We start from the raw sequence: 23,997 nt of genomic DNA, 5'->3' as shown, positions 1-23,997 counted from the left end.
AGCTTTTAAGTTTGCCATAAATTCGTTAATATTAAACTGAAAATTTGTCATCTGAGGCTTGGCAGTTGTCGGAGGCTTGCGTGAGTCCAGCTTGGGAGGCACAGTGGAGCTGATAGATTTGGTAAAAGTCTGATACGATTCTGGTATGGTAGTATTTGAAGCATAGCTGATTCCGACTGGCAAATGTGACAAATCTCGGAAAGGTATTTGCTGCAGGACATTAGGTTTGTTGTAAGCTAAATTAGGCGCCGAAACAATATTAAAGTTGGGTGTCACCTGTAGTGGCGTAACCGGTGGGCGCACCTTTACTGCGGCATTCTCTATTTGATTCAACTGGGCAGTATTGTATACGCCCTTCATCTTTTGATTCGCAATAATATTATATTGGAAGTAATTGCTCTCTGTCGTGCTCTGTGGCTCCGGACTTTGAGTAATGCTGTACTGAGATATCAGTTTGCCAGAATAGTTTGATGTGCTTGGCACATAATTCGGGTTGTTATTGTAAAATCCACCCATGGTGCTGTATTGTGCATAGTGGCTGTTTGGCGTTACTTGGGGCGTCGACTTAGTCGTGGAAAAGTACTCGAATGACGGCCGTGGGGTGGTGCTGTGCGCGCTAGGGGCAATAGGTTGATTGTCCAAATGAAAGTAAGCAAAGTTTTCAGTTTGTATTTGTTTTCTGCGTTCTTTGAGCTCTTTAAGCTGTTGTATAAGGTAGGGTAGTAAATCGGCTTGGCTCGTTTGTTCTTGATAACCACCTGGTGGCCTTGAGCTTGTCGAGCTGGCTGCACCATAGTAGTTACCTGCAATGGGTCGAAAGTCATCTTCCAACGGAGGCGGCGGTAGTGACAAATTATAGCCTGTGTAGACCAAAGTTGGTTTTTTTCCATATGACGCAACAGGTTCCTGCTGTTGTGGCTGCTGGGGATAAGCCTTATATCCAGGACCTGGGTTTAGTTTGTTATATTTTTGATTGGTGTGACCTTGCTGGCTTGGTGGAGTGAGATAGGGATTAAAGCTACCAAAACTGTAGCTATTTTTTTGAATGTAGGGCTGCTGAACTGGTGTGTCAGCGGATCGGTAGCTATGCGCCGGCCATTTAACAGCTGCATGCGGAAAGGGCCGCAATTGACGAGCACGTCGCCTTGATTCTCCTGTAACCGTATCATTGTTGTCTTCGACAAGCTCACTGTAGTCTGCGTCCGTATAAGGAAAGCCAATCTCAGATTGACTGATTTTTGATGAGTACTTTTGCAGTTGAGAGACTAATGGCGCTGCCTCGTCATACTGCTCTTGTGAGTTATTCGAGTTATTGGAATTATTCGTCGTTTCGCCACTGCCCAGTTGGGTACTGTTGGCACTATCGGGCTCCATTACCTCGCTAGAGGTATTTGAATCGTTTGGTATTTCAGTAGAGGCAGCTGATTCTTCTGGCGTAGTTGACATTAACCCACTAACATCGCGTCGTTTGCGTCGTCTGTCTACATCAAGTCGATTATGTGACAGTTCATGTTCGATTGTCACGTCGTCGTCCAAGCTTTCGCTGTTTGCGTACAGAGTTAAGCCAAAAATCATAATCAGTCGGTTGTTGTGTCGTTTGCAGTAAAATATAAAAATAGTGCAGTATGCATTGTATAAGAAAAAAGAGTGGTAAAATGGGTTGAAAAGAATTTAAAATCAGTTATGCATTTTTGAAAATAAAACAAAAAGTAAATTACCATCAATAGACAATAAATTTAGTTTTTAAGCGACGGCAGATGAAGCACTACATTTGAGCGGAAGTTAAATGGCACATAACTTACCTGTAAGCTGTTCCGAACGTGTAGGACCCAATTTTTCCATGGTTGGGTATAGCATTTATGCTGGCCTGGTGAAGGATGCCATCGCGGTCCCGCTGTACTTGGCTAACAGTACTCGGCTGGCCACGATAAACACGTTGCTGACGATCGCTTTCCTCCTCTTCAACTGGTGGCAGTGTTTCTTGTGCCTCAGCGTAGAGCTGTATGGTATATAAATATATAATTACCATTTGAGATCACGTTGCTGTCTTTTGGCCATGGTTTACCTTAGCTATTTCCTCCTGCGAGTCCAGAAGCGATTTTGGCTGTCCGCGTGACGTGACCACCGGATTTGGTGATACGGCCAGTTCTGGTGGCGGTGGTATGTGCTGAACCTGCGCTTGTATGATTTGTGGAGGTGAACGATGATACTGTGGCGGAACTGTGATTGTCTTTTGTGTAGCTGCAGGGCTGGTGAAGGCGGCCCCAAAGCGAATGCGGCTGGGAACATGTTGCTGTGGCTTATTACGTGAGGCGCCACCTACTTCGGTAGAGGTGGCCGACGTGCCACTATCCACCAGTTCGCAACCCACGTTTCTGGGCCAATCACAAGTCTGCAGTTCATGCGAGTACATAAGACCTCCAGTACAGCTCTCGAGTAACGCACCACCGAATACGCATACGTAATACTGTGTGCAGTCCGTGGGATGAGGGTAATACCCAAACTCTTCGGGACAGTCAAAGCTAACCCCATTTGAGCTGGTTGACTTAACATTGGTGCCAAAACTGCGTGAGTTAGTGACACGTGGTGCACGTTTGCTCTGTGCATTCGTCAACCCTGCGAAGGATATACCGCAAGATATTTAAAATTTATTGCATATATATAATTTTATTCTACATTCATAGTTGTTATATCTGGATAAAATTAACTTGTTGTTTTTCGTTCTATTTGAATATTGATTTTTTCCTAAGTTGGCTATGGCTTTACTTGCCTAATCCGATTGATTTGGCTAGAATTAAGTATCAGTTGTTCAATAAAAATTAAAGAAATCTGATACAACATTTTCTGTCTGACCGTTCGGATTTATTAAGAGAAAGAATTTTATAATTCTTTTCTAGGTCATTGTTTTATGAATCTTCAAAAACATGACAGATTCCAAAGAAACATGTTAGTTTAACCATTATTTTCCATAAATTATTTTTGGTAATTTTGGAAAATAAATAAAATTTTTTACTCGCTTAAAAAAGAAAAAAAAAAAAACTTTTTTAAAGTATCTCAACATCTCCATATAGTTGAGCAGTAATATACTCTTTTCCTTTGAGAACAGAGTATAATATCTGATCCATTAATATAACCTTTTGCGCAGAAAACCAGTCGCAAGCCCACACGGTACCATTTATTGTTAAAAAAAATTTATCCAAATACTTAAACTGATTAGCAATTCAAACAATTGAGGCTGAATTTGAATTGAAACCAATTCGTTGCAATCAAAGCCATGCCAAATATTAAACAAAGCCAAAATAACTGAGACAGCCTTAAGCCAATGGTGCGACCAATTTGAGTGGCTCGCCCAAGCAATGGGCGCAATTTAGTAATTGGGGCGGAAGTTGTTTTTGCTCTTATTGCTTAGCATTTTGAGCATATATCTTGCTTTGCAATATTTTTGTACTGACAGCTAAAACCACAGCTAATAAATTAATCGAATTGCAACATAGTAAATTTATGCAAGGAGTCCGTTTCGACACGATTAAAGTCAACCTTCGATTTCTGTTCGATTTTGGTTTAAGACCTTATGCTTAGAATGTAAGCCATAGCTATATAGTCGACAAACTTGTTTTATTTTTTATTTATATATCTATACGTATATATATATGTATCTTGGTTTTTCTTGGGACAGTGCTTCAGAGCCTTTACCCAATCGCTTTGTGACCCACCTACACTGTCTTATACACACAAGCGCCGGACTGCAACTGAGCATTATAATGCTACACTTTAATTGCGACGTGAGCATTTTACAAACAAAAACAAGTTATAGTTAAGCGGAGTTAAGTTGCACTTTTGACCAGCCATGAAACGGCACGAGAGGCACCTTATATTTTTCAAGTAATACAATTTATTTGGCTTGATAGAGACACCTTTTCCCAAACAAATTTACATTCACTTTTTTATTGTACCCATTAATTGTTTCTAAGCCACGATTACCGCGCTATGCATTTCATAATTATTATAATTGGGCGTAGATGAATCGTTGAAACCATGTTGATCAATAATTGTGCGTCTTTCTAAATACATATAGACATCATCGGGACAATTCCCGAATATAGCAATTTTTTTTTTGGAAAAGTAAATAAAATTATAAAAAGGCCACGTAAATGTTAAATGTATATTTCTGAGTGAGATGCCTGTATATTAAATAATCGATTAAGATGTACGAGCATCTCAAAGGTAGGCACAGCCCTCCCATAGTGTTCTAATTTGTTTATGTGTTTGTGTCTCTAATGTGAGCAATCATGTCAAGGCTGGTAGATAAGATCTATTTATCATGCAGTACGCACCACAAAGCGTATAATTATCGAGCAAAAGCGTCGTAGCTTTCAGTCTCGCCTGACAAACGCAGCACTGACCGACTATCTGAGTGATATATGCAGCTGGCTGGCAGTGCCGCAAAAAGTAAGCTAATCACGTGCCAATGGCAATCGGCCATGCAAAAGTATAAAGCCGCCATCGCCTAGGATGACATTTGTCTTAGCCAGTGCCAGCACACACTTGGCAACACAACTACCAACTCATTGTTGCTGTTTGTACTTTCTGCTCCACTAAACAAAGTGTGTACGTGGATTTGCTTAGCCAGAGTTAGAGCGTGGCTGGGTTGTTATGCAATGTACAGTAATTCGGCCATAAGCCTGATTGGCTTTTTTTTCGTGAGTTTGTTCGCCGTTTGTCGATTGCTTCGCTTTTTGCTGCTCTACTTGTTCAAAAATAAGAGCAGCACATTACGCGACTTTATTGAAAGTGAAGTACTATACTGTACATAAAAAGGCAGCCCAATAAATACTCGGACAATTTGAATTGTACATTATATCTATTGATACGCTTTTCTGTCAATTTGCGCGAATTTATGTAGCTTTAATACATCGAACTTACGGCTTCCGGGCACTAATTTTGTTATTTAGGTCATTAACTTCCGAGTTTAATTTAAAACGTTCAAAACAAGGCCACAGCCTTATCCCAACAAATAAAATACACCAATGCTATAAACACCTAGCACTTAGCTGATATTGACATTCTATTTCGAATAATACTTTTAAATTAAGGAGCTTCACATTATTAACTGCAGTGGATTCTGCACAGCAATATATTAATGCTTTTTATAAGTCCTATTTCAATTTGTCGCTGATTGCTGTTATTTGGTAGTGCAAAATAGTTTGACTAAGAATTACATATTAATTATGAAATCGCCTGCCAGCTAATTTTTTTCTAAAATCGACTTACTCGCTAGATGCGGTTCACAATTAAACGCACGCTTTATAAATGGAGAACAACCATTGGTCAGCTTTCAGTTTTTAATCGATTGCACAATTCAACGAGAAGGCGTATCAGAGACCTGAAGGCACAATTTCGGCGGGTAACCAAAGTTTTGCTACAGTTTACGCTGTTGCTTTTTCTTTTGTTACCAGCATTTGAGAGCTGACCAACGGTTACTTTGCATGTGCGCAGGAAATTTGTGACCGGCAGTTGGGATTTACCTTTCTAATATACCAACGTTACAGTCACTTCCTGGGTGCAAGGCTACAATAAATGCCTTCACACATATTATAAGCTTAAGAAGCTCAAAATTGATAAATTGTGCTGATGACTAACTGTTATATATAGTTTATTATTATGTTTGTATTTCGGTAGCAGATTCAATTATCTAAAAATCCTATAATGGTTTAATATAAGCGCAATAAATATTCAGCTTAAATATATATTCAACCAATTAATTGTGTTATCGTGTGATTTGAGCTTTTTTTGCTTTATTTTAATTAGGTGCCAATAAACATCTAAAATCTGTCTGACGTGTGGAATCGTTACAAGAATATTCGAAAAAGTGCCTAAAAGCTACCAGCCATGCCTTAAAGCAAAAATAGTACAGTACAGTTGCCTTTCGTTTCGATACCTGAAAATGACACTGATATGCAATAGTATGTGCCAACCGCAAAAGTGAGAGTATATTGGAACCCACTATTTTATGCACCACAAACAGGAAATACACAACTATGCAACACTCGCCTGGTTTTCGACTTATTACTACAGTTGCTACGGTCAGCTGTGAGTCCCTCTCAAAACATTGGCTGCACTAGAGCCGTACAAGTTTTTGGTAGTTATATAACAAGGCTCCTGGCTAGTATTGAATTGCCACATATACATTTTTTGTTTGTCTATTTTATCATCAATTTATCAAAATCGCTAATTTAACAACGGTTTACCATAGGGAAAGCTTTATGATCAAAAGCACTTCAACGTGCTTAAACGCTTTTTATTAAGCCTTTCAAAATAAAATTCTTGTTCTTGTTTTTAATTTAAAAATACCATGGAGTAAAGTGATATTTAGGAAAAGTTTAAGAGAAGCACCTGTATGTACAGCCGCACTTGTTTATAACCTTGACGTTGTCATGTCGATCCATTAGATTGCTCAAGATGAAAAGGACAGCCATCTGTATGTCTCAACAAACGTTGGTGAAGAACTTTTAATATTTAGCACACATCACATGGGGAAGCAATGGTAAGTGGGATGATCACGGCTCCTCTTAGTCTCTTTACTGTGATATGCAATATGAAACTTGTGGCATTTGATTTGAGAAAACATGCAGTTCTTACTTCTGTTGGCCACAGCATTTAAACATACTCAAAATACTGTAGTTATTGTAGTTTTCAGAATTGTATATTTTCTCATGAGTAAAAAGTACGTACATTCCTTGTGTGTCTTTTATATTTGTTATAAAATAACATTTTGTTACTCTCGCCAAAACGAAATATATGTTATTATTCAAGATATTATTGAGATATGATACCCATATATATATAATATATATATGTATAATATATATATTGTACTTTAATATACACTCAAACGTGCTACGATTAAATTGTTTTTGGTCACAGTGAATGTTGCCGAGCAACGCCAACTTCGACCACAACAAAAAGTAAAACACAACTAGCACGAAAAGTGGGTCAAACTGAGAATATTGCATAAGATGTAGACACAACACTCACCAACATACATACAGAGATACAAGCTATTTCAAATCTTGCTGCTAGTTGCAGCAACTAGACCACGCGACGTCGACATTTCTGCCAACGACAACCAAAGCGACAAAGACAACCACGGCACAGTGTGGCGCAAGGCTTGCAAAGCGCATTTTAAATGCGGCGAGCCACGCCTGCTTTAAAATCGATCACTTTCGCATACTTGTAAATCGAACCAGCCAGCTGGGCTGCCACAGCAGCGCGAATGTTGCCTGCAACTTTATACGGTGCAATTTTTGACGATTTGAGTTCGAGTGTCGCATTTGCAATGAGTTAGCAGAAATGCTTGCATCGAATTAGTTTTTTGCTCTCCGTCTTGGTCCGTCATGCTGCAGATACAGATGACGCCATTGCGAGAGTGTAATGCGGAATCTACCCAGACTGCAAGATCGAGTGATATGCTTCAATAATATTGGCCAAGTCTAATTTGAATTTTACTGTGGCACTGCCGCCTCAAAAAAATAGACTGCCATTTGTATGCCCAATGTTCATTTTCTAAATCAGGTGATTAGATTGCCTGTAGCCTTAAAACAGTGTTTGGGAGAAATTATTTCAGATATAAATAAAAATACGTTGAGGAACTGTAAATATATTTGATTCATGCTTATATTTCATCATCATATACCCTGTAAAATGGGTATTCTATAAAACTTCTTAACACACTTGTATATTAGTATGTATTTGACTACTTGAGTCCTGCAAAAAACCTATACTATTCAGAGTAGATAATGGTTACACATCAAAATGCATGCAAATTTGCGAGACTGTCTTTTGCAACGGAGGTCAATGTATACCATGCTACAATGTTGAAAGACCTGTAACCCAAAAATAAGGTGGCAAGTTTAGACTGAGAGATGAAGCAAATATGAATAATACAGTAACAGTTCGCAGAGTGTGACAACCAAAATTTACATACAAAATGTACAAAACAATTTCTGTATTTTCATACTGAAAACAATCTTAGCACCAGCGGGCTGTAGTTACCGCAACTGCCGTTCCACGGCCATGACGCTCATTTTTCAGTTCAATTAAATTTCGAAGAAAAACGCCCCATTGACTCCAGCGGCTGAGAGGTCAAGGTGCTCATATCTGTCTGTGGTGCTTGTGGCCTCTTCGTTGCCGCTGACATGGTTGATGTTGCCAGCGGCAGACCCAGCTATTCGTGCGATTTGCTGCTGTACTTATTTTGTGAAGCATTTATTATTGGCACTTTGTAGAAACGCCGGATGCTGCTGGTTTTCAAATGTTGTAACATACATACAACGTTGAATCAATGTGTGTGCATTAAATTTATATTTATATGTATGGCGTTACATACGAATGTATGTATATACATTTTTAAAACGAAATGCTTTTTTGAATTACCCAAAAAATGAATGCACATTAAAAATATGTACATTGTGAAAAACATTTACCTGAAATAATAATATCGCTACGCACAATCGTTACAAAGCATAAAAGCGTGATTATTGTCTTCAGAAACCGTTACGGTAATTTACATATCCGCAAGCATGGTGCGGGTGTCAAACTGGGCATCGAAAAAGTCAAACGACAAGACCCGTGCAAATGCGTTTGTATATTTGCTTATTGTTTTTGCAGGTGCGCGGAAGTTAGACTGCGTTGAAAATAAAAAAAGTTAATGGGGTACCAAAGTGTAATTACAATGACTTTATGTCTGTGTTAGCCACTCCCATGATTTTTATATATATTCAATAATCGGTAAATAGGCTGTCAGACTGCTACCACTAAGCATGCAAAATATAGAGCAAAATACGTGTCAGCTTATCATTGGAGATACTGAACCTAGTCGCAAGCAGACGTAACCGACATTCCATCTTCCTATCAGGTTTTTAAAGAACGCATATGACAAGAAATAAAAAAATACAAATAAATTGCTGCGTCTAGATTTTATTAACTTCTAGCTATGTTTCGAAATTGAACAAGATTTTGAATTAAAAATGGATTACCCCATGCTGCCTATGGTATAAGAGAATAAATATTTTAATTTTCCAAAATTAGTAAAAATAAAAACACTTTGGTCATAAATTATGCCAGAAATGCAAAAAATGTTGATTTAATAGGAACAAATTTGTTTGGAGTGAATCTCAAAATTGTATTTTTCATCATATCCAAGGGATCTAAGTCACCCAGTTCCCTAACTTTGCCAAAATTTAACCGATTTTAAGAGATGAAGTTAATTTGGCCATGAAAATAAGCTATTTAATTTTGTATAAATATTACGAAAAAAATCAAGAGAAAGAGGGAACTTTTGCATGGTAAATTTTACATTTTTGTGGCAGGTTACCGTTTAACTTAGGCAATCGTCGCCATTAAAATTAATTTATGATTTGGCGAACAACGTGTTACGATTTGTGGTGTAGTCTTCTTGAACTTGATTATTATGGTGCTTTGTGAAAACCACGCAGCATGAGTCTGCGAACAGAATTGAGTCAGCAGTCGACGTGCATAAAGTAGACATCTCGAAAACCGGCAGTGGAATAACGTTTTTTTCTCCATATTGTTGGTAAAGACAGTGCTAATTCAAATGTCGATTATACGCTTTATAATCTAGATGATTTTTAAAAAATAATATTCCTGCTAGGTATGTTATGTATATGTTTGTACTTTCACCATGTATCTATCGACAATTGACTGTTTCGTCTGATTGACACCGATTTTGAACCCATCATCGAATCCAAGTCACTTGTGTGCGTCCATACCACGCACGATTACGTATTTTATTTGGAGCAAACATACAAGCATACTTGAAAAGAAAACAATAACATGCGCACTAAATTCAAAACATAAAATATTCCGCATTGAAAAGAAATGGCGATCGACTGTCGTTGTCCGTTTTAGTCTCATAAACAATAAATATATGTATGCTCATCTACAAGGGAAATAAAAAGCCAGTTTAAATAGGCATGACTGCAAGACAAATCTCTTTTAAAAATTGAGTTGCTGTTGCATACAGGTTCATACAAATCTGGGAGATTTGATCGTGACTCTTTTTCAGCTTCATTGTGATACTGATGTAACACATAGTGCGTGGTTATGTTTTGCTTACCAGAGTCTTTCAGGTACAGTCCTGAAGGCTACTATTAAATGATTGCTACATGCTGCACATATGGTAGATCTTTGCATAAATCGCCGATGGTTATATAAGCAACGAGTATAGGCAATTGCTTTTACTCCCATTGCATGATATTAAAATGTAGTTTTTAATTAACATTCCCAGTGGCTTTTGCAGTTGCTAGGCTTACGTTTAGGAAAACATATTTGATATTCACATTTTTTCATATTTCACGCAAAATGCACAGAGAGTCGCATAGCTTTGTCAGTATGCATTTCTCATGCTATGTATGCAAAAAATTCAAGTAATTTGCCTTCACTTTCCGTTGTCCACAATTCGAACGCTACACTTAATAAGCTAATAATTATTTTCCATTTTTATAACGGAACTGCACAAGGTGCATTGCAAAATTGTACATTATATATGGTTCACATCGCATTTTGTACTTTACTTACAATGCAACCATTGACAATGGGGTAATCCACTCCCTATTCCAAATGCCAAGAGTCAAACAAAGGCGGCACCCAAACGTAAAACACCCCGAAATTGAGAGAACGAGCAAGCCGCAAACCCACGCCCATCCGATTTCTGCAAGTGCAGAGTAAATACCACAAACATTTTGTTAAGCATCAATTATATGAATATCGATTACGGTATAGTTCAAGATAGATTGTTTCCTTTAATCATTTAACTGCTAGCGAATATCACTTAAAAATATATTTACCTGTATAGAGTATAAAGTCTGTCTATGAAACAAAAAATTCCATTGGGATTTAGCAATAATTGTCTTGCTGGCAGTCTATTTAAATAATTTTAATGCTAGGGACTCTCAGCTTTGAATTAAGAGTTAAATGGATTAGGGATTATTACATAAATATATTATTCTTAAGATAACACTCGCCAATCCAATAATCAAGAAGGTTCTTTTTGACCAGTTATTAGCTAATGTGATACAATAAACAGAGTATGCGCACCGTAAATACTTCAAGCAACATTTTTCTGACTGACATTAGAATTGAAAAGTGAACGGAGCTCTGGTCGTTTGCTTGACTGGGTCCGGTCTTGCGCTTACAGATTTTAGTGGCACCGACATTTTGGGTGCGCCGTCGAGAAAAAATTAGAAGTTAAATTCGTGGCATATGGGATTCAAAAGGTATCCCACACTTTAATTAATGTACACCGTTCTGATATGAATTGTTCGGTGATCATATCTAAGCAACTTGTGTGACTTGACGAAATTTGTGACCTGCAGTAAAAACAAAAGAATAGCTGTAAAAAGTATTTGGTTGATTTACTTGTTTGAATAAAAACAGACAGTGTGGATCGTACAATATCGTTCAAGCTCATACTAGCCATGGCAATAATCATTTTTGAGAGACCGAAATATAAAAATCAACATGGTCGTTATAGTGTTTGGTAGTCCCAGTCCCAGGGAATGAAATAACATTTTAATAATGTATGTACATTTAATTCGGTTTGCGTTCTCAAAGCCCGAGCTAAAAAACCAATTCAGGGTCATTAAACGACTTGGCAAGACAGCTGCCGCCTATAAAAGGCGAACCGGCGCGACGGTTGCTGCTATTGCGCAAAAGTTTGACGCCAACAGCAGAAAAAAAGTAGAAAACAATAATTGTTTTACAGTCGGTCGGCAGCGTACCAACAGCTGAATTAGACGTCATAAAAGCACAAAGCTTTACTAGTTTTTTTTTTTTTTTTTTGGGAAAAAGCTAATAATAACAACTGAAACGCGGTCTAAACGGTAATGTTAGCTAATTTCAATTGATCAAGGAGTTTTGTATTGGCAGCTTGAGATACCACAAACAACTGCAGGAAATGGAAAATATCTTATATGTTTAATTATACCCTGAACCCATTAATCGGTTTAAGGGTATATAGTATTTGTGCAAAATCCGAATGTATGTAACAGGCAGAAGGAAGCATCTCCGACCCCATAAAGTATATATATTTTTGATCAGCATCAATAGCCGAGTCGATCTAGCCATGTCCGTCTGTCCGTCCGTCCGTCTGTCCGTCCGTCCGTATGTATGAACGCAAGGATCTCAGAACCTATAAGAGCTAGAGACTTGAAATTTTAGATGTAGGTGCTCCTAGTTCCCGCGCAGATCGAGTTTGTTTCCGAAAATCGATAACTTACTCCGTTTCCAAGCAATCGATAAAAATCGATATCGATATCCTGTTTTTTGGGCAATTTTGGTAAATAATAAAAGCTAGAGTCACCAAACTTGACATATAGATTCTAAAATAGAATATATATATGAATTTGATGTTGGAAGAAGAGGGTTCAGGGTATCCCCTAGTCGGGAGCCACCGACTAGAACAAAACAAATGACTCAAACAACAAACTTTGTAATCTGAAATAAGACTCATTCCAGCTAGTGATCGGTACATACCTTAAACAAACAACAATCAGCAAATAGCGTTCACCTTACTCATTCAATCCAGATAGGGAAACAATGAACTACTAAAAATTTACATTAAATCAAATATGTAATCAAAACAATCGGCACCAAATATCATTTGGGTCACATAAAACAGCAACAGTTATTTAAGTAGCATTTAAGTAGTAATCCCCCTGCATGGCATCTCACAGTTTCAATGTTTCAACTACATTTTTGTCTAAAAAATGTGCACATTGGGTTTACTATACTTAAACAAGGAAAGTGGTTACTTACAGGTTGAGTTGAAATGCAAACTTGGTCTGGTCGGAGCCAAGCGTAAGTCTGTAGACGAACAAGCCGTGCCTGTTTGTCGGCTTTGACGTTGAACTTGAGCAGATGCCACGAATATTGGAAGTAAAAGCAAAAGCAGCAGACTGGGCAAAAAATACACAACATTTATTCACAAGGAGTTAAATTATTTCCAATTTAACGGTATGTGGACTCGGGTGTTTGCGTTCATCTCGTATAGTCATCGAATAATATTACAGGCATTTCGTTGTAGTCGTTTATTTCCTTTCGGGTTTACCTCATGAAAATGTATTTTAAACTCTATTAGAGCCCTTACCGTGTCAATTCTATGAATCTAAAGTTTTTGTTTTTAAAAACGTTGAGACGAAGCTTATGTATGATATTCGATATTCGCCCCTGATCATCAATATGGTTTGAAGAATAAATTGCAGTCATGAAACTAATCTGAAAAAGCTTTTAGGTACAGTAATTAAGCAACAAATTGAGATTCTTTGTAAAGTAAGACAAGTAAAAGGCAATTCCCAATAAGTAATGTTTATTGCAAAGAGCGTAGACAGCGGTGTCATTGATACAGAAAATCGCGAGATTCGTATTTTAGCTTAGTCAAACGAGCTACTTTGGACGGCTTGAAGAACCAAAGAATGGGAAGCCAACCAATATCAGTTTATTTATTTATTATAAATAATATATGTTAAGTTATTAATAATAAAAAAAACTATTTTTTTTCAACAATTTTAAGAGTGATTTCAAAATAGATAAAAATTTTAAATTTTAAATTGCCCAATTTTTCTGTCCGTATCATTGTTGATAGCTTGGTCACGCTGCCAAATGTTTACTAAATATTTTTACTAATTACACATTAACCTGATAAAATACAAGTTATCACACATGTTTGTACTTATGTGTGTATTGTATGTATTTTTTTTCTTTCGCTTAAGAAAACTCATAAAAAGCTTTTAATAAAACTGTCTAATAGTTAAAGCAAATATTATAAAGGCCACAGCGGTGCAGTCACAGCTAAATTAAACATCTAATTAAAAAACCAGAAATCACTTTTATTTTCTGGGTGCCGAAGATTTAATACCCTGGAAGACATATTGCATGCTTGTTTTATTGTAATTAGTGAGTTTGGGTGTATATCACGAAAATTATATGAGAATCAACAATTGATTGAAGATTTTTCGTGAACACATGTTATATTTAATAAGCATGGTATAAAGAGGGATTTTATAATATAATCTGCAATGGTGAGCACAGCGACATACAGTCCTACCTAAATTTAGCAAAGCCAAAAAAAGGTAGCAACATAAATCAAGTAACTCAAAATTTTTTTTAAAACCTGCTATCTATATACATATGTCGAATATATGAGTATGTATTTATACAAAGCCCCTTGTTAGCTTGATTGAAAGCTGAGCCAAACAGGCGTGTGAAAAACCAAAATCAAGGTTTTATGTGGTTGTCTTTACCAGAAGTAGGGTAAATTTGAGCTGGGGAGCTCGATTCGCTATCTTTCTGTGACTTTAACGCGTGTTCTTTAAAAAACGTAACCTACAAGAGTTAATACATACATAAATGCGTTGAATAGACCAAATACTTCCGATAGCTGTCTGCTAAGTTATATCACTTGCATAAATGAAACAATGCTTGTCTCCCTGAGAACATGTTGTTTTGTTTGAGTTTTATTATGTTATTTCTGTTAATAATGCGATGACTAATAACATGTTTCGCAGCGCGATCGCTTAAGCGAATATTATTTGTTCAAAATTGTTGGACTTTTATCCGGTTTTCATGATTGTATGTGTAAGTCTAAAAATTATTGAGATTTTTCGGCCAGAAAAATTAGTTAAGAAAGAGTAGCGTCAACTGATACTTTTATAAATAGATACTGACAAAAAATTGAAGGCCAATATCTGATCATGGGTTAATCAAAGCCGCCTGGAAATATCCATAATATAAATTTACACCCTAGGCTACGCTAGACCTTTGTTTTTGGTTAATGCCTCTTTAATAATTCAATGACCAAAATATGAGTGTGTGTAAGGTATTAAACTAAAATCGGCTGTCTGTCGATATCATCCAAAAATACAAATTTTAAATATATAAAAACCCACACACAATTTTGCAAGTCAGTCTCCACGCATAATGTATGTACACATGCGACTTATCCGTGTCACATCTACCATTTTGAGCTATGTGTTACACAGCCTTTGCTACAATGCCAGGACATAAAGTAGACAACTTAGGCGGGATAGAGAACAATGAACGTGTTAAGAATTATTGTTGGCATGCAATCAGCACAAAAGCATCTCGTAAAGTGCAAGAAGGCGTTCTCCAGACAGCAGTTGCTGGTTCTATAAAGGCATCGAGGCTAAGTGGTAAGCCTTGTTTGCGACTGCCAGTATAAAAGTGATATAGTACATTACCAGCGAATCCTACGCATTGTTGATGACGCGTCGGATACCTGTGAAATTTCCAATGTCCCCTGCCAGACAATACAAATTTATAGCATTTTTACAATAAAAAAAATTGGTGAATTCTCATGTTACTTGTCAAGTCCAACAGACATTCTATCATACTTGTTATAATTTGAATTATAAATATAGTTTGAATTAACTTCTATATACTCCCAACTTAACAACCTTACAAGCTATATTATTATAACACAACTTCGCTTTAATATATAGTTGTGTTTTAATAGTTTTTAACATTTTTTTGTGTAAAAACAAATAAGCTTAGATTGTTCTAAGTAAGTAAACTATAGATTGGGGACGAACCAGTCGAATTATTCTTTTTAAAATTTGTGAAGAGAAAAGTGTTTAAGTGCGGTAATATTAAATATGGGGTATTGCTCAGTTATTCAATTAGACCTACAATTTTAAATTACATTTAAAATGTCATCCAAAGTTTATTTGTCAACTTTTTGTGTGCAAACGAGTTAAACATGTCATTCGGTTTAATACCGTTAAATAAACTTGATCCTCTCCGATATAAAAACAAAAATTAAACAAGATTATTAATAGATATATTAAACAAAAGTAAAAAGCTTTAATGTTAAATCTGTATAAGCAAGGCATATAAAATTCATTAATACGGTATATTTTCAAATTCAATCTGAAATTTTCTTAAAATGTATTTACATGTGGTCGTTAATAGAATGCATTTTAGTTAATATGGGCGCTTCAAATATATTTATATATTATACATTTTGATTGCATATAAACAAATTTTGTTGTAAATAATTGTTAAAAACGTACAGAAAGTTCATTGACTTGGAATAAACTTGATAATGTATATGTTGTATGTACAGTGCAACATTCACCTACAGCTTTTAATGCCAAGTGGCCTTTGGTAGCTGAGTTGAAGCTCGTCTGGCCGGTGGCATGAAGCAGTAAAACTGCGTCAATAAATTTATTTTATAACAAATAAAGAGGCGCAAGAGACTAAGCATAATGTCATCAAACTTTACTTTGTAATTGGAACCAGTTACTTAGTGTTTATTTTTTCTTTTTTTGTTCCTCGCCTTCAATGCTTTGGTGGTATTGAAAATGCGGCGGGCCACATCAGGTTCCCGCTGTGATTAACCAAATTGACGGCGTTGCTGCAATAAGCCAAACCACTAACCGAAAACATGAATGGCTGCATCAGGTAATTGACTTATATGGCAATTACAAGAAAATCACCAACTTCGACCAGCTGTGTGCTGATAAAGACCTACAGTTCACATTTGTAGTGTGAATAAACTTTTGATGATCTAGCATCTGACACAATTTCGACAAATGCGTTGCATAGATAGCTTCGATTGACTAACGTGACAGGCCAGGCTCTTTGGATGATTAATCGTCCACTGCATGTTGAAAACCGAAAGGCATAAACGCATAATCAGTTCACTCTACAAATCATTACATTTTCTTCACTTATTGGAGCAGCTCACTGACTGACGGACGGGAGTAAGTACCTTACATAATAGATGCTAGCATCGTTAATCGATAAATACTTTGTCATTGTGGTGCCGACTTCGCGTCGTCGGCTAAAACAGCTGTAACTAGTATGCGCTGCTGGGCAGTGAAAGTAAAAGGTTAGCATATCGCACAAGCTGCATAAAAAATATTTGATAAATTATGCGAAATATAATAAGTTGCTAGTGGGTAGCCAGGAATGATGTGGTTACTGCCTGCATCTGAAAAGTTGCCCTTGATGGCCTTGAGTGATGTAGCTGACTTAACGGAATACACCAGAAAACAACAGAAACAGAAAAAAATATAAGCTGCAAGGTCATTGAACATCTGCGTGAATCCAGTTTATAAGTTTGCCAATTTACAGAGGCGAGAATGAAATACATGGCCGTTAAGGCAAACGAGCCTTGCCGTTGCAAAATGGTAGCTGGTAAATCTGTTGTATGTAAGCATAAACATTTTAAAATTCAATTGAATACCATACAAAAGTCGATCCTCAACCAGCCATAGCTTTTGAGGGCCAAATATGAATTACTGCCCCATTGCATGGATTAGTACTGCAACTTGCAATTATGCCAAGCAGCCTTTACTTATATGTATGTTTTTACAAGCATAAGTTTCCACTGCGGATCCAGGCATGATAAGTCGTTTAAATTGGACTGTGTCCTTGCATCGTTTGTACGCCCAAGACCCATGACGGTGTCAAAATCATTTAGCATGACTGCCTTTCTAAATTGTTGTGCAGTTGTGTGTAGTTACAGCCTTGAATTATTTGCTGTTTACTTCTCTTTATTGCCGTAACTGCCACTGTATTCACGTTATTGCACTACACAAGTACTTATATACGGTGGGTAGTGATGAGTAAAAAATGTAGGGATTCCTAAATAAATATAAGCTATACGAGTGTTAAGAAATGTCATAAACATTCTAAACGCATGTTAAACAAAGTTAGATTTGTAGCTTTGTGGGAATTAAACATTTTTAGCATGCTTGCCAAGTGTTATATTTCACTAAGATACATATATAGATACCAACACTTATGTGGCGTTTCTGTGGAAAGGGAATGGAATTATAAAATTTTATATATTCTATCCGATCAGCTTTAACCTTTGTCAAAATTCATTGAAGGCGTGTTTCGCACGTAATCCTTAAATGTTTATATTAAAACATAGCCCGACCAAGTGATATCTGCGGTGTAGGTTGTTGTCTTATATCAAAACTGTCACTATGTCATACGGATTATCTCACAGATTATAACATACATTTGGTAAACACATCTGATATTAAAATGTACATTTGCTGCAATGACGAATGGTAGTTATGACATAATACAATAAAGCTTATATAAAAGCTTTTTAAAAGGAATGTGAATAATTTGGTTGTTCTAATTATGTATGTATATCACTCTATGGCAATGATGTATGGTTATATGACTGTCTATTAATTATAGTTGCCACACACTTTTGCGCTTCAGCTTACATAATTGTATCTACCATATATATTTTGATTTGGTTATTATAAGTAAGCGAATAGAATGTCGGGACCACAGTTTGTTCAATCAATTACAAAGATACGCCTTAGTTCATATGCTAGCGTTACGGGTGCATGCCTGTGTCAGTGAGTGTATGCTATAAGCAACGAGCCGTAAATGTGAAACACGAATAAAATAATCATAAAAATGAAGAGTTTTACGCAATCCTAACCGGGCATTCAACCATTAGCTACACACTGTGAGTGAGAAAAAGCACTCTGGACGCAGAGTCTGGGGCAGAGGCAAGTGTGACGCTGTTAACTAGAGCAGACGTGCCAGTCAAGGCAACTTGTTGCTATTTCACGAGACGATTTATAGAGATGTCAAAAGTTTTATATATTTGCTTGTTGTGAGAGTGCAGCCATGCTCATTGCACATTGAAAATAATTTTGTCTGCAGCAGACAATGTGTACTTCTTGTGTGTGGACACAATGTGAAGGAAAGACAACTAATTCAAGGTAGGTTGCGCCATCAAAAAATTAATTGTATAAAATATGATAAATAGGATTTGGTGGTTGTTGTGAAGCTAGGTGTCGTAGACGCTTGCCTACCAAAATCTTATCGATGTGATGATTCATTATTCCACTCGTATTACAAATAAAAATTTAATTCAATTTTCCATTATTGTTAATTGTAAGATGTCATAGACCCTAACCTATCGTAATATTTGCACTACATATGCATACATACTACATGCATATATACTTTATTCATATTTATGAATGTTCGCCGGGCGCGTGTTGCCTTTGTTGCGCTCAGCTGCGAGTGGGAAAAACGAAAGTGTACTACAGCTACAAGCGCTATAAGCTGTGTTACGCCATATGCATGCACAAAGGCACCACTCGCAGATTACAATAGTTTAAGAGTAAAAGCAAGACTGGCATGTCAACTAGTCTAATATTTTAATGATGCCCTTCCGCGTGTGCCAACAGTTTCGCACGGTGTGCATTGACACTGTCTTTAGTCGTGAAGTAATTTTACAGTTCTCGTTTATGTGCTTTTTTTGAACCTCATTTGGCATTGACATTTTTTTATAAAGAGGAAGGAAAAATTATCTGTTGGGAGTTCCGTTCAAAACCCATGCAGTTATTGTAAATTAACACGGTTAATAAAGTTGTGTTCATGTTTAGCCAAATAATTTAGTTTATTTTTAGACACATAAGAACATTTTCACTGTGTTCAACAGACTGTGCGAGACTGTCTTTTTCGTATACAGCAGGAATTAGGAGTTAGTGGCTATAAAACTATTATGATGACATACTGATTTACAGACATACTACTTTTGTAATGTTGTATAAACGTATTACTTGCTCTTGTTAGCTTTTCTTTTTTTAAAGTAACCAACAATATTTTATATGGCGTCCGAGTGGACACCTGTCTAAAAAGTCACTAAAAAAATAGCTTTGCCAACCTTAGACAATTATAAACGATAATTATCAGTGCACGAATGAAAATAAATTTACTTGAGCGTGCTGGCTTTCACAATCATAATGTCACTTATCATATACAGCTTATAGGGCTACCAACCAATGTGTCTTTCTTTTCGCCTTCACTATGTCATGCTTATGTATTAGTTATGCCATCAATATGTTGTAATTATATGCATTAACACCTGACCCCACAGACCATATGCTGGACTAGGTTGATTTCTTTTTGCGGCCACTGCATTTTAATTCCATTGCCAATAAATAATTAACAATTACCAAATCTCTTCTCAATACATACAAACGAATGACAATAATAAACAGCCAAAAATACAAACAACGTGGTAAAGTAATTTTTACTTCGTGTGTATGTATGCATTGTATGTATGCATTGTAACAAGCGATATACATACCATAACAGTTTTCGGAAAATGAAAGTGGAATATGCAGCGCGCCACCGCTCATAGTTCAATGAAGGCAAATTGAACGAAGGAAAATAATACGTGCACGTAATATTAGATTGTCTTTACAAATGTTTTTTATTATTGCCTCCAATAAAATATTTTATATAAAGTCTTATATACATTTTTACATTGTGGGTATAGCTTCTTAACCCAAAGAAAATTCTAAAGTAAATACAAAATCCAAAATTACTACTACTAATTAGTGTATATACTTGTACTACTTGAATTTGGTAAAATTTTTATTTCGACAGTTCAAAAGTTTAAAAAATTAAGTGAGCTGTGTTTGCAAATTATTTACAGTTATTATAACCGCAATTTGTTTGGTAACATATAGCGTTCACGGTACTCAAGTGTTGCATGTAATTAATATCTGCGCCATAAGCGAGCTAACTGATTGGCATAGCTTACATAAGCCCGATATCTTGTGTTTTGTTAAGTGGACAGTGCGAGCTGGCCAATCGCCCGGTTCGTTGTTATGCTTGAAAATGATTATGTTACATATTATTCATATGAATGTATGTATGTTAGGTAAATAGATCAAGCAAGCTAACATAATTAAGTATCTCAAAACGGCTTTCTGTGAGTAATGAATTGTTGATTTTGTAAACACGGCATTGGCTTTGCAATTGATTTCAATAAGGGTCGAGCCTAAGGAAAGTCCTGGAATATAATTATATACATGTCTTAGACTAACAAGTTTTTGCGATTATTGAATAGAACTACTTCTGAAAAACTTAGGAGAATGCAATGCAAATGCGAAACTTAGTTTTTTTTTAAATACCCAGGAAATTCGACGATTCATAATATCAATATTATATCAAAGTGTATTTAAAATATCCCTATCACATTAATCAACCATTTGTTCGATTTAAATATCTCAAAACGGCTGATTTGATTTCGAATTTAATTTTATTTTCCAACTTTGTCAAATTTACCTTAATCAAAACAAGTTTTGCTATTCACTATTCTATTTATAACGAGTCTACCATTTTCTTATCCATATAAAACTTCTAATATGTCTATAAAAATTGTTTTTATACCCTGAACCCATTAAAAATGGGTATAAGGGTATATTGTATTTGTGCAAAACCCAAATGATTGCAACAGGCAGAAGGAAGCATCTCCGACCCCATAAAGTATATATATTCTTGATCAGCATCAATAGCCGAGTCGATCTAGCCATGTCCGTGTGTCTGTCCGTCCGTCCGTCCGTATGTATGAACGCAAGGATCTCAGAACCTATAAGAGCTAGAGATGTAAGATGTTTAGATGTAGATGCTCCTAGTTCCCGCGCAGATCGAGCTTGTTTCCGATAATTGATAACTTACTCCGTTTCCAAGCAATCGATAAAAATCGATATCGATATTCTGTTTTTTTGGGAAATTTTGGTAAATAATAAGAGCTGGAGTCACCAAACTTGACATATAGCTTCTAAAATAGAATATTTATATATATATATATATTTGATGTTGGAAGAAGTGGGTTCAGGGTATGAATAAAGAATTCAAAGTGTGGCCATATTAACATACTATAATATCATATCATTAGATTTTACCTACAGACTGCTTAAACTTGTTTCTAAAACTTAAACCACTTTACTTTAGAAGTCTATTTCTATTGTATATCTTCAATTTTCACTAATTAAAGAATCATGTAATTAAAGAATGTTATAAAATAATCCGAGCTGTTAAAATTGAAATGAATTCCCCAGAAGCACTTTTTAGCACAGATTACAGTTCAAAGTAAATGGTCTCAACCAATGACTATAAATAATTTCATAACTATAACATCCGTAAATTGTTTACCTAAGACTTATGATTTTCGCAAGATCTTGCCTCGTGCTTTTTTGTGAGCTGCAGAACATTTTTTCAAGATGTGCTCAGTTTATGTAAGTTGATTGAGCTGATTTAATTTCGTTTAACTTGATAGTCACCTAAAGTCTTCAAGATACAAGACTTCTTAGCAACAAGTTTGTGTCTTAAGTCATTTGATTTTGTTTTTAATATGCATTCAAATACGAGCTTACCTGTTTCGAATAACAATAGACATAATCCCAGAAGCCTGTATAAGCTACGTCGATGTGTTGAAAACTGCATGTTGCTGTTGGTATTGCGCATCACTGTAACTGTAAATTTTCTTGCTGCAGTTGCGTTTTTTAGGTTAATTCACAGAATTTCAAATACCAAAATGCAAGCACAGGCCGACATTCAAACGGCACGGCAACAGCAGCCAAAAAAATGCCAGTCTTTACTGCAAACAAAGGCTTGATGTATTTTCTTATGTATGTAGACACATAAGTATGTAAAAAAAACAGTGTCGAAATCTTTCAATTTAGATTTTTTTCGTTTTCAAGCATTTGTGTTACAGTTTTCTTGAACTGTTCGTTTTTTTCTTGACTGTGGGTGCACTTTGATTCAGTTTTGTTTCTATTTTTCAATGTGTGGTTGCAGTTATTACTGCCGCAGTTGCTGACTGCCCCCAATTATTCGCACATTCGTTAGTTTTAATCACAACTTTGTTCACACACACACTTTAATTTCAACATTTGGTTTTACTTATTTTTTTTTTAGAAAACTATTATTTTCTTTCTGAGAATCTGCACTAACCTATAGTTCAATCAAAAATGATTTTAAGAAAAACACTTTAAATAAAGAAATTACGTTAGATTTGTGTTGGTAAAAATACAGAAACTAAGATTGACTGCTTAGCGGCCGCACTAAAGAAAACCGAAAAAATATATGCTAGTAATATATATTCAGGCGAAGAAAATGTAAAGCGAATTAAAATAAACAAACAGCCAAGCTTGAGAGTTTTTGTTTTTGTTGATGTTTTTCTTGGCGAAACTTTCTTTTTGACGTAAAGCCAGTCCGAATACGTTTGCCTTAGCTTTTTCGCGCACACATGCTCGTTTCTTGAACTATGAAATGCAGTTGTGGCTGCTTTCTATACGTAAGTTAGTTGAGTGTAATAGTCACGAATTTAACAGGTCGAGGCTTACAGGTTTATAAACACATTGATATGTGATTTTTGTAATGCTTCAAACCGTTTTGAACTTTGCACACGGTGTTCTTGAGCAACAGTTTATTGCACTTCACCAATTGTATCAGCCAAAACACTTCTTACCGTGCGCTGAAGGGAACACGTCCTAATCGAAACACCTAACCAACGCGACTGTGCACAGCAAGTGCTTCAAGTAAGTCAGCTGGCCCAAGCCAAGCCAGATTTCCACTCCAAGCTTGGTCTCCGTTGTGGCTGGCTGTTAGTTAACAGTACCCCTGTTACTGTTGCTGTTGTCTTGGTCTGCTCCGCGCAATGGCGTTTGCTTTGACGGTATCTCTTAAGCTTATGAAAGTAAGAGTAAAACCTGTCTTACTCACAAAAGATTTCGTTATAAAGTGGCGACTAGTTCATGTTACTCTTTAACTATTAATATTTGCTGGTAGACTGTGAATTGATATGGCTTTGCGAATTTGATGGCTTAATTTTAATTTTTTTTAATGTGTTGTGTTTTAAAAACACATCGATCTTAAACGCCACTAGCCACTTGGCTAATAGTTTTATTAGGGATTGTGTATTGAAGAAATAATCACATACTTATCGTAACTCCGCACGGGGTATTCAAATGTTAAAATGGCGCATTCAATCTACAAATTTATAATCTATAATAAATCAAATCAAATCAAATACTTATCGTAACCCCGCACGGGGTATTCCAAAGTGAGGGGTTGTGATTAGTATTTGATTTGCTTCACCGATTATGCCGAATGTAAATG

General features: G+C 36.2%; 1 protein-coding gene across 4 annotated transcripts in view; it reads right to left on the bottom strand.

Moving 5' to 3' along the window:
* The window catches only part of LOC115765518 (flocculation protein FLO11), a 33,800-nt gene extending 11,472 nt beyond the window's left edge, over positions 1–22,328 (bottom strand). For all 4 annotated transcript variants that reach the window (XM_030709135.1, XM_030709136.1, XM_030709137.1 and 1 more), the window contains exons 1-3: positions 22,251–22,328; positions 2,066–2,616; positions 1,803–1,999 (exon numbers count right to left, since the gene is read on the bottom strand). In XM_030709135.1, the coding sequence (XP_030564995.1) occupies positions 1,803–1,999; positions 2,066–2,616; positions 22,251–22,320 (818 nt within the window). In that variant the 5' untranslated portion in view covers positions 22,321–22,328. The remainder of the gene's footprint in view (positions 1–1,802; positions 2,000–2,065; positions 2,617–22,250) is intronic.
* Between the last annotated feature and the right edge of the window lie 1,669 nt (positions 22,329–23,997).

This window comes from Drosophila novamexicana, unplaced genomic scaffold, assembly GCF_003285875.2.
Source record: "Drosophila novamexicana strain 15010-1031.04,08,12 unplaced genomic scaffold, DnovRS2.1 tig00000974-arrow-arrow-pilon, whole genome shotgun sequence".
Lineage (NCBI taxonomy): Eukaryota > Metazoa > Arthropoda > Insecta > Diptera > Drosophilidae > Drosophila > Drosophila novamexicana.
Note: the sequence above shows the minus strand (reverse complement) of the source record. Positions and strands in the feature narration are given on the sequence as shown.